The 12,375-nt window shown below is 39.0% G+C and overlaps 1 protein-coding gene across 3 annotated transcripts in view; it reads right to left on the bottom strand.

The window, feature by feature from the left end:
* The window catches only part of slc46a1 (solute carrier family 46 member 1), a 24,055-nt gene extending 11,680 nt beyond the window's left edge, over positions 1 to 12,375 (bottom strand). Inside the window, exons 1-7 of one of the 3 annotated variants that reach the window (XR_005992370.1) lie at positions 11,910 to 12,375; positions 10,454 to 10,845; positions 9,893 to 10,371; positions 9,511 to 9,594; positions 9,169 to 9,325; positions 6,204 to 6,316; positions 4,997 to 6,120 (exon numbers count right to left, since the gene is read on the bottom strand). Coding sequence is in view for 1 of the 3 variants with exons in the window: in XM_041796232.1 (XP_041652166.1) it covers positions 6,262 to 6,316; positions 9,169 to 9,325; positions 9,511 to 9,594; positions 9,893 to 10,371; positions 10,454 to 10,845; positions 11,910 to 12,239 (1,497 nt within the window). In the remaining 2 variants the exon portion in view is untranslated. Of the gene's footprint in view, positions 1 to 4,996; positions 6,317 to 9,168; positions 9,326 to 9,510; positions 9,595 to 9,892; positions 10,372 to 10,453; positions 10,846 to 11,909 lie in introns of those variants that run through there. The other 2 variants (XR_005992371.1, XM_041796232.1) reach the window with 2 other exon arrangements.

The following is a 12,375-nucleotide window of genomic DNA, read 5'->3' as shown; positions in this document are numbered from 1 at the left end:
TTAAATATTAAAGGTTGGCTATTCACGCACAACCACTGTGAGTTTCCAATAAGTGACGTCTTTAGTTCACTGCTAACTACTGATTGGAGTGCACGTGTTTTTGCTAAGGCGCCAGAAAATGATTAGCTTAAAAGTTGAGCAACGCATTAACTTGAGATTTTTGGTGAATTGAACAAAACAGCGGCTGAATCTTTTTGTACATTAACTGAGGTGTATGGGTGTGCACGTGTGTTTGAATGCCACAAAAGATTTGATGAAGGCAGAGAGGGTGTCCAAGGCGATGAACGTTCTGGTAGTCCACGCACACCATAAACTAATTTATTTTATTTAACCTTTATTTAACCAGGAGAATCCCATTGAGATTAAAAACATCTTTTTCAAGGGAGTCCTGGCCAAGAGGCAGCAAAGTTCAACACACAGTTAAAACATACAAACACAATTAAAACAACATTACAACATAATGAGGAATCACAGATTATGAAAAACACGTGCACATTATTGAGGCACTCTCCAATGCTTTTAGCTTAGCTTTAAAAGCATGTAAGGTTAAGAACTCAGACAATTTCCTAATGAAAAAATTCAACAAATTAAAGATGTTTAAAATGCTAGACGACTCAGTATAAGAATGATAGCAGAGATGGTTTCCATTGATAAAGAGACAGTTTGGCAAATTTTGCATGAAACTGACAAAAGTGTTTGCCAAAGTTGTCCAAAAACTTCTCCTGATCCAAAGGAAGAACACAAGCAAATTGTGTTGACATTTAGGAACGAATTTAAGGAAACCCAGATTTTTTTAGAAGGAGTGATTACAAGGGATGAAACTAGGATATTCCACTCAACTTGGATTCTGAGACAAAAGGGCAGTCAATGCAATGGAAAACACCATGGTCAACAAGGATGAAGAAAGCACAACAAAGCAAGTCCAAATTCATGACCAAGTTGGTTGTTTTCTTTGACATTTAGGGTGGATTCAAGTAGGGTCAGTGGTGAATCAACACTATTACAAAGGTTGGAGAAAAACTCTGCGATTTGTTTTTGGGCCAGAAACTGCTTTAGCAAGAGCAAAGTTTGAGCTGGTATGTTGTCTTGATAAAACATATTTTAACTCTCTAAAAGCCCTAAGGTACTTCGATTTCTTTCAGCTAAAGTACTGACACCACAAATAAAAACATCTGCATTCAGTCTTTAAAAAAAGTGCAGATGTGTTCACGTAAAAATGAGTATACTAGTCAGTGACAATGACCTGAATCAGGAGCTGTGCCACTTGGGCATGTTTATTTTAAACTGATGTTATAATGTGTGTGTGTGTGTGTGTACATAAATTGAATGAAAAATGTAGAGCTCAACATAATACAGATTTAACGATACACCCAAGACACAACATGCATCATGATACTAGAGCTCATCAGATCATTTTAGCATAACTTTTAAACTTTTGTTAAGAAATGAGATTAAAGTCAATAAGCAAAAAAAGATGATTCTTTAATTTCAGTTCTCTGTCAATGAAATTGCAAGATATTTTTCTTATTTTTTCTTTTAAAACAGAATGAATACTTTCTTCTCTTAAGGTTGTATAGTGACCCAGCTTCTACACCCTTGCTTTAAAACAAGACACATTTTCAACCACAAACCATTTACTTGCTTCCTGTATATCTATGTCTCACTTCCTCAGACACTGCTATTGAACAAGAGAAGCCACAAATGTCAGCAATAGTGACCCCTGCTTGTTAAAAACAAATATTAGAATATATTTTTGTGTCACTTATCAGCGTCACCCCTTGTTTGTGTTGATTTTTAATTGTTTCACAAGGTATCGACACAGCCCTTCAGTTTACTTTCATTATGTACTGCTGGGTAGTTTGGGAATAAAGTCTTATCTTATCTAAACCTGTGGAGTAAGCATCAAAATCCAACCAGTAACTTATGTAAGAATGAAGAAGTGCATTAACACTTCTTATTGTTGCACAGTAGTATGGAGCTATTATAGTTGCAAAAGTATTTGCAAATACGTACAAAGATCTGTGCACAAATCTGCAACTGTGTAGGCAGATTTGAAAATGACCTAACGAAATATTCGTTTCGGTCCATGACAGTTCGCACGAAATAGACATTGTTTATATTTGATTATTGACTCTGACATTACGCCGATGGTTCCATCAGCTGCTCTTAAAATAGAAAATCACTCCTCAGTCCCGTGAGTAAAGAAATCCCAACATAAAACCGTCATCGATAGCTCAAGTTCTGCCGTGGGCTACCAGAGAAAACTCTGAAATTAGAGACCACAGAGTCCCCTGGCTCTGCCCAATGTGCTGATCCTGCATCGAAAGCAAAAACGCAGCCAGCATGATGTATCTTTGTCCCCAGTGTACAGCAAGGAGAGATCCACTATTTAATAAAGAATATACTCCGTCAGAGAGTCTTCATTGACTCTGCTAAACACTGCTAGACTCGAACCCTGTTCCTCATGATCCCAAGGCTGCGTCACTGCCGCTCAGCCATCCCCTCTACCCATTAACACGTCATAATGTAATTTAAATGTATCAGTGTTCAGTGCCATTTATCATATTCGCTCAAGAATGACAATCTTTCCCTTCGCCTGTTAATACAAATATAAATGTTACAGACCACTCTATCAATCACCCGGCTCATACAGCATCACAATGGTGATTTTTGTTTGGAAAATAGAACACAATGAACTCTGAACCAAAATTAACTAAGTCCACAATTACAAATTGGTCTACATATATGCAGATTAGTGCATCGATTGTGGGTCTTTGTACGAATTTGCAAATCTTTGCGCACACTTACAGATCTGAACACTTATTTGCAGATATGTGCATGCAATTGCAGATCTGTACTCACATTTGTGGATTTGTGCATGCATTTGTGGATTTGTGCATGCATTTTCAAATCTCCCTATGCATTTGCAGATCTGTGCACAGATCTTTGTATGTATTTGCAGATACTTTTGCAACAATAATAGCTCCATACCGTAGAAGCTTCGAGCAGCAGAAAACCTGTACTTTTAAGTACTTGCTTTTACTGAACATAGACGGGGGGGGGGGGGTTGTTAAAATAGCTCAACTTTACCAAATCATTGGCTTTGGTAGGTTTGAACTTTGAAATGTGTGAGTAAACAAGTCACCCGACAATACTTTTGTTCATTCTGTACAACTGAAATGAAAAACATTTATAGAAATGCTGACACATCTTTATATGCAGTCAGTCACCCCTGATTTAAGGGTTTTGCTGACTCAGCGGCAATAAAGTCTAGAAAGCAACTTTACATCAGTATCCATCCTCAGCGAACATATGATGAAGTTGTATCTCCTCACATGACTGAATGTTTATTTTAACAAATGACTTTATGTTACTGGCCTGTATGTCTCTTGTTCATGAATTAAGTAGCAGCAGCATCTGACTTTCAAAACACAACAACAAATATCTCTAGGCTCATTGTTAAATTTTCAACATTGTGAAGACATAAAGACATACACAGAATGACAAACATTTTAAAACACTCAAAACACTTTTTTCAGTAAAACATCCAGTCTATTAAACATCAGTATAACAGCAGGCAAGCAATAAAGGTTATTTCTCCTCAGTGCCCTTTTTGCCATTAAAAACTGAATTATATAAACAGAAACAATCAGGAAATATGCTATGAGGACTTTTTTTGTTTGTTTGACCATACAACTTCTACTGATCAGGAATCAGTATTGGGATTGGAAATGGATTGTTTCTATTGCAGACAAAGACTTAAAATTCACAGATACAAATTTCGTCATTCACAAGACTGGGTAAACTAAACTTAAAACAGAAAGTAAGGCAATTTGTGTTTGGTACATTATTTCTTTGTTGTAACAATGCTTCTTGGTAATAAATCTTATACCGTTGGAAAGCCTGTTTACCCTTTTAAATGGTACCACATTTGTAAGGATCATGCATTTGTGGGATGAGCAGCAGAGCTGAGTATTTGGCTTGCGCCCATGAAAAATGTGCCAAATCTTCTCTGCCAATGCCAAACAGCTTATTTTGCTGTTGCTATTGACTCTTGTTTTGAGCTTCTGGCACCTGTGAGCATGGGCCCTGCTACAGTGGTCAGTAGATGTCTGCTTCAAGAATCGGTATGCCACGTTTGACTGGTCTGGATAGGGCCCGTCGGGTGGGCAACTTCAAGCTGGTGTTCCGCAAAACCAAGTTGTGGCATTGTTTGGAGTGAACCCTAGTACCATCTCCAAACTGAAGGCCAAGTTCCATATAACGGGGATGTCAGAGACAGGCTGCGAAGTGGCGTCCCAAGAAGACAACACCCCAAAAATACTTTTTCGTCACCCTGTCAGCAAGAACTCTATACTCCAAGATGACAACACTTGCCCCCACAGAGCGGGGTTTATCAGAGACTACCTCCAGAATTTGGGAGTGGAGAGGATGGAATGGCCTGCCAGCAGTCCTGACCTTAACCCCATTGTACACTTGTGGGATCAGCTTGGGTGTGCTGTTCGTGCCAGAGTGACCAACACAACCACTTTGACTGACTCGCGACAAATGCTGGTTGAAGGATGGGATGACATCCCACAGCAGTGTGTGACCAGGCTGGTGACCAGCATGAGGAGGAGGAGCCAGGCTGTTGTGGCTGTGTATGGTGCTTCCACACGCTACTGGGGCTCCTGTTTGTTAAATGAATAAATTGTTTAATTCTCAATATGTCTTGTTTCTTCAAACTTCAATAATCCAATCCACCAAACACCAAACAAGAGTCAGTGGCAGAATCAGCTGTTTGGCATTGGCAGAGAAGATTTGGCACATTTTTCATGGGTGCAACCCACATACTCAGCTCTGCTCAGATCATGCCCACAAATGCATGATCCTTACAAATGTGGCACCATTTAAAAGGGTAATAAACAGGCTTTCCAATGGTATAAAATTTATTACCAAGAAGCATTGTTACGACAAAGAAATAATGTACCAAACACAAATTGCCTCGCTTTTTGTTTTAAGTTTATATGCTTTAAACTTATTGTCCACTTTTTCTGTTGGAAGACTGGGTAACACTTTATTTTAGTGAGTCCTAATTTTCTAGCAATTTAATGGTAATAAGTGGCAATTAACCAGTAATTTCTCAAGAATAAGGTTGAAATTACCTTGTAATATGTTGGTATTTCAACAAGTAATAACTCTGAAATATAGTAATATTCAAGAAGTGTTTACTTAGTAATAATGGATTAATTATGAAGTAATTCCTTTTAATATTGTGTAAATTCTCTGGTAATTAGGTGGTATTTTACTATAACCTTACCCCTAACCCTGAAAATTACATGAACATTTTTCAGGAAGACCTCACCTAATTTAGTGTGCTAAAATAAAGAAATTACCCGATAATTATCAAGCAACTTAAACGGGAAATATCATCTTATTTCTACCACTTAAATACCAACCAGCCACAATATTATGTGGAATTACTTCATAATTAATGCATTGTTACTGTGTAAGTATTTCCTTGATCTGTGTTATCACTTAAAAAATACCAATTCTTCCTAGGATGTACCCCCTTATTCTTCAGAAATTACTGGTTTACCACTTATGACTATAAAATTATTCTGTCACTGGGGCCCCACTAAAGTAAAGTGCCACAGAAGTCTGTTATGGCTTTCTAAAAAGGGAACAGCTTTGCTACCTGTGTCAGGTGATTCATATGCCAAGCTACAAATTTACCCTCTTAAAGTAAATCACAAAGAACCCATAAAGTTTAACATTCTTAACTCAACAACTAAGAAGTTTCCTCTTAAATTCAGCTTTATCTGCATTGTACCATTAGAGCTTCTGGCATGATATATTGTATATAATTAAAAAAAAGAAGATTAAGGCACATAATTGGGCATTTTTCAAACTATGCACGTAATGCATATATTCAGTCTTGGTCATAGCACCATTTCTATGATGAATTTTCTTAAGACAAAGGCTAGTTTTAAGAGCGAACAGGGATTTGTAATGGCCCAATTCTCCAGTATCTTATCATAATGACATAAAAGTTTGTTAAAACGTCATCCAGTAGTTCAGTCTTCATTTTGTCTTCATCATTTCTGTGAAACTAAATTAAAAAATCCCCACAGCAGCCAGCTGCCATGGCACTGTGTTAGAATCAAAAGTCTCTCCCATCATACATCAGGTTATGATGGGTTCTTTGTGTCAGAGCAGCTCACCTCATAGATTGAGACCTTTAACTCTTTGACAGGCTCTTGTCTTCTGTCCCTCTTCAGGTCAGGACATCATGGAGTCTCTGTGGCCCTTCTTGTAGTCTAAACACTGAAGAGCACTGAAGAAACAAACATTATTACCAGTTAATGATCCCTTCATCTCATAATGTGTAGTAACAACGTGCGAGCATCAGATATTCAATACACTGCACAGTATTGCACGCTCATTGTTCGATTAAATATAAACCCCTTAAAACAATCTGACATGTAGCATCTTTATTCTGATGATGGACAATAAAAGTGTGGTGCTTTGTACTGACGAGCTTTTGATGGTGTTGACCTAAATAGTTTAGCCTCCAGGTTAACAAAAGTCAAAGCACAACTTCTTAAACTCAAATATGAATCCACCACTGCCCCCCTTAGTAAAACAAGCTTACAAGCTCTATTGAATAATGAAAGCCAAAGAAAAATCAAGAAAACATTCCTGTCATATACTCCTGGTGTTTTGTCATCTCCATTTTTCCTTATTTCTTGTCTATGCCAATGTGAGCAATATAGAGGAAAGGCAAAAGGGCAACAAATTCCATATCTATATATTCTTTCCATTCATAAAAATCACAGAAATGTGATTCACATGCTGTTTTTAAATTTAGGTTACAGCCCCAATTCCAAAAAGGTATGGAACGGTATAAAATGTGAATAAAAACAAAATACAGTGATTGAAATCCTTTTCAACCAATACTTACTTGAACTCAACATAAAGACAAGATATCTAATGTTTAAATGCATTGACCTTGTTTTTTTTAATACACATACATTCTGAATTTGATGCCTGCAACACACTGCAAACAATTTGAGACTGTGGCATTTTTGCAGTGTGTTAGCTCACCTTTTTTACTGCTAACACTCTGGGGACTGAAGACACTAATTACCTCCGCCAAGGAGGTTATGTGATCAGCAGGGTTTGTTTGTTTGTTTGTTAGCAACATAGCTCAAAAAGCTATGGACGAATTTTGATGAAATTTTCAGTAAATATCACAAATGGCATAAGGAATAACTTTTGGGAGTGATCCAGATCACCGACTGGATCCAGGAATTTTTTTAAAGGATTCTGTACTATTGGGAGATAGGGCTAATGGTGGAGGTCTGCGCTCTCCAGGTGCTTTTCTAGTTGTTTAAGTATTTGAATTTGATTGCTTCCTCAATCTTTCTTGATGCACATGTTAAGTTGCTCAACAATGCATGGGTTCCTTTGTTGTACTTTGCGCTTCATAATACATCTTCAATACAATACAGATCTTAACTGCACGAAGGACAGTCTAGTACATGCACTCTTTAACTGTGAAGCCACGTTGTTGTAACTCCTGCAGAATGTGGCTTGGCATTGTCTTGTTGAAATAAGCAGGGGCTTTCTTGAAAAAAAAAAAAAAAGTCTGGATAGAAGTATATGTAGACCCTTAACTATTAATGGTGCATCTCACTATTACCAGTGCCTTCACAGATGTGCAAGTTACCCGTGCTATTATATACCCTCACATTATCACAGATGCTGGCCTTTTGTCTTTGTCTTGATAACAATCTGGATAGTTCTTTTCCTCTTTAGCCAGGAGGACTGAACAGTCACTGTTTTCAAGAGGTGGAACTTTTTAGGCACTTCATGATTTGATTCAATTATGATTCATAGGGCTATGATTCGATTCTTAATAGATTATTGATACATTTTGATGCGCTTGTTTTTTTGTTTTTACATTTTTGTTGTTCTCACTGTGTCAGATATCATAAAATCATTACATTTGTGTTTAGAAAAAAGGAGTAATTACATTTCCACTATGCTCTAATGGAAGATGTGTGTACAATTGCACTGAATCAAAGGTAGTAACATCCTTTCCTTGTAACATATCTGGAGTTACAAAAATTAAAAAATGTCCTTTTTACAGATGAACAACTGGTAATCTAAATCTTGCTCTTACGCGTTGCGTGTCAAGGGTTCCACCTTTTTGTTCCTGCTGTTCCACAGTATCAAATATTTAAATTATTATCAATTAAGGATTATTGGACATTTATTAATCGATTCAGAATCTTTCACCTCCACAGCACGATGCATAAAGAATGAATTTTTTCTCCCACCTCTACTGTTTAAGAGTGGACTGTTTGGACATAGCACACTGTCCCACTTCAGATCAGTCTAGCTCAGATTAGCTTGACTTCAGAGAAGTTGGCAGCTTTTCTGGATGTTGTTAATGTCTTTTGCTTTGCATGACTTACATTTTTAGATGCAGCAATGTGCTGTGCTAACTGGCAATAGTTTTTCAGTGATCCTGAACCCACATACCCTTTGTATGCAGAGTTTTTTCAATCTGAATCTTTTGATGATAATATGGGACATATTAGATAGGGAAATCTCTGAACGCCTTTCACCTTAAAGAACATTGCCCCAAAAGCTGTTAGACTATTTGCCCACTAAGCTTTCACAAAGTGGAGGATCTCAAATCATTGTTGATTGTGAATGACTGAGCTTTTCAAAAGTGCTTCTTTTATACCCAATCATGGCACCATCCCCAGTTACCAATTCATCTTTTACACAACATCTCATCTTTTTTGAATTGGGGTTTGTAAATACTGAATTTCTAAAAAAAAAATACCATGTCTGCTTATTACTTTAAGTAACACACTCTACTGTTGCCCTTTTTTAAAAGCCCAATCACGCTCTAAGATGGTACTATTATAGGTACAGTCTGTAATGGTACATCTACAGGCTGTACCTTTACTCTATATCTGCATGCACAAAGCCAAGCTCTGCTGATGACCAGTACAACAGCACTTCCTCTTCTGACATGTTTTAATAAGGTTGTAACTGTTCTTCGTGGTCCATGTAGAGGCACGTAGAGAGTCATGTCCTGATAATTTAGATGAAGCAGGATTAGAAAAGAACACAATGATGAAGAAAACTTTAAACTGTTGGCAAACTCACCTAATCATCATAGCAGGGATGAGGAGGAGAATGGCAGCACAGAGAAAGAGAAACCCCTTCATGAAATTTAACGTAAGGGGGTAGAGTGAATTAAAGAGGCTACTGCCCACTAGGAAACATAGGCTATCCAAACAGGCAACAGTGGCAAACAGGGTGCCTAGGGGAAAGAAAGCACACAATTATGTATACAACCTGCAAGCAAGCTTTCCCCATATGTCCCAACCGTCTGATACACTTACACAAGACAACAACTGACTTTCTCAACACGGTCCTCACATCACATTGCAAACATTTTTTGGGGGTTTAAGACATTCTGTATCTACTACATATTTAATGACTGACCTTGCTCTGATTGGGTCACCAGCTGGGACAGCTTTGATCTGAGCACGGGCAATGGAGCAATGAAGAGAAATAACAGACCATAACCTGGTGGCAGAAAAAAAAAAACATGTTTAAGAAATGCGAAAGGCCAAAACTCTCATTTTTGAGAATCAACTACTCTGCCTTGTAAATTTGTGAGCAACAATTCTAAATCCTCCTAGTGTTATTGTATGCATGAATCTGCTTTATCCCAACAGGCTTTACTAAATTGTGCAACTACTTTGGATTCATTTGAATTCCCCCTGTACTGCAAAGTACAACTTTGCTAATTATTTGCTCCAATAAATGCTCTAAACAGAGTTGGGATAAATATGTTTTATCCTGCATGACTCTGCACTCTCACCTGTGAACATGAGCTCAGTCGTGTTAGCCACAGAAAAAACCAGCAGCCCAGAGATGTTAGAGGCCAGACCCACCACAGCCACCCAGGAGTCCTTCAGGCAGTTCTGCATGAGCTTCAGCCCAATCAGACTGGTGAGGTAGGCCATCTGTAGAGCTGCTGCTCCATAGCCAATGAGGGTCGAACCCCAGCAAAGTGGTGAGCTCAGCTCATACAGCACATACAAATCTCTGCTGCCAAAGTGTACAGTACCCACCAGGAAGAAGCTCAGCATGTAAAGCCACAGTTTGTATTTATGAGTGCTTCCATTTGTCTGACCAGTGGTGCCTCCTGTTGAGAAGAGGTGCCAGACATTTTTATGATGCTTGTAGGTGAGGAGCTTGGCACTTGGGTCTAGCGGGACAGACTCACGGACAAAGAGGTAAACATACAGAGCTGTCCCCAAGTTAATGGCCAGAACAAGCCAGAACGGGTTGATGTACCTAAACACAGTCACAGAAATAAAAACATGCTCTTGTATTAATAATGATTCTCTGGACATTGTGATACATGCACATTTCTTACCCTTGTGCCTTTCGCCACTCCCCGCCAATGACGCTCGCAAACATCCCTGCAAGGCCCAGACAAGCCTCCAACACAGCCACCCTGACAGTGCGTGTCCTTTTGTCGCTGATGTCCGCCACATAAGAGAAGCAGGCAGCCAAGACTCCGTTGAATTCCCCCGTGAGGCCACTGAGCAGCCTGCCCACGAGAAAGTAGATCAAAGGAAGCTTTAGGTACATGACTGCGATGTAAAGCGCCGCTTGGACAGCCATTCCCAGGTTAGGGATGATGAGGGCACGTCTACGACCCGCAAGGTCACTCCAAGATCCTATGAGAGGCACCACCAATAGTCCTACAGAAAATCCTCCAAGACTGATGTAGAGGTTCCAGTGGGCTGTCAAGGTTTGCACTTGCTGCAAAAATACATAAAAACTGGTCAAGCGAATTCATCGATCAAACAGGTCAGAACAGTTACACTGGAAACACTTATCATTAACTGGTCATTACTTGGCCCTTATTCAGACTATATTCATATTTATAATGCATGCTAGGAGCAATTTTGACCATAGACAGATGAGTAATGCAAAACATCAGGCTCTTTGTCCTGCAGAACAGAACTGAAAACTGCTGATCTTAATAAACACTTTTACTGGCTCCAAATTCTTAATCTGCTTAGTTTCAACTTGTGACTATTGTTCCTCATGGATGAAACTGTTCTTTGATTCAATTCAGCAAGGACCAAATTGGCCCCTTATTGCTTATTGAATGTAGCAGATCTGTTTCTCAATCATTTTACCTTTTGGCACAGATTGACCTTCCATATTTCACTATCACATCTTACTTCTTATTGCACGTGCTTTTATGCCTTTTAGGTCTGCATTGCTTTAATGAAACATTGGTCCTGCATTTTGCATTCTAAGAGTGTCATAATAAAACACTGCATTTTTTTCCAAGTACATGTTCATATCAACATTTTTATCCTCATTACACCACTATGCATGCTTGCAGACTGTGCTTGTGATTCAAGCTTTAATTTTTAGTACATGAAAATTATTTCATCAATATACCATCATTTTTGGGGCTACAATTCCGATAAATTAAAAAACAAAAACTTCATTTGCTACTAATTTTAAATATTGTAACACTTAATGGACAAGGGGTTAAGGAAAAATAAGCCATGACTTTTATGTTCAATATTAATGTGTCTTGCTTTGATTTATTTACGTTAAAACCTATTTCACGACCGTTATAATCTTTTTGTAATTAAGCTGCGGCTCAAAGAAGAGATCAAACTTGAGTTTGTGCAGAAAATGTGCACGTTAAGTATAAGTAATTGGCTTATGTAGTGAAGGAGTCTTTCTTTCTTTGCAGAAGCGGATTTAAATCATACATGGCAAAAAACAGCGTCGTCAGGCAGGTTTTTGTAGGTGAACGTAATTTATCTCGGGCATTTGTTAAATACAGGGAATGACTTTACCTCCTGTAGAGGATCTGTGGGCATGGAGTCGTTACGGCAGCCGGACCTCCTGGAGCCGTTGTAGCCGAGCTCGTCGCTGACTCTGTCCCACACATACTGTGTGGCCAAAGGTGACTGCAGGGCAATTGAAAACATGGCGAAGAACATCACCGGCTCCACAGTCACCGGCAGCGTGCATGCAAAAGGTGGCCGCCAGGAGCGGGTGGTCGAAACGGCAGACTCATCTTTTTCTTTGAGTCCACATGAGCCGTATGTGGACATTTCCTCGTCGGTGGCCTGGGCGCTGAGCACATCTCCGGGAAGGATAGCTGCGGTGTCCCGCTCGTCCATGACAGCCCGACCTCGCTTCAACACATGAGCTGTGGTATTGTCACTAAATTCTGTTTTGAGTGCTTTAACTCATTGACGCACTCTCTGCCCCTTTACGTAACTCCGTGACGAGCTGCGTAGCTCACAAGGAAATCAT

This window comes from Cheilinus undulatus, linkage group 2 (assembly GCF_018320785.1).
Source record: "Cheilinus undulatus linkage group 2, ASM1832078v1, whole genome shotgun sequence".
NCBI classification, from domain to species: Eukaryota; Metazoa; Chordata; class Actinopteri; order Labriformes; family Labridae; genus Cheilinus; species Cheilinus undulatus.
The sequence above is the reverse complement of the archived record's forward strand: the minus strand, read 5'-3'. Positions and strand labels throughout refer to the sequence as shown.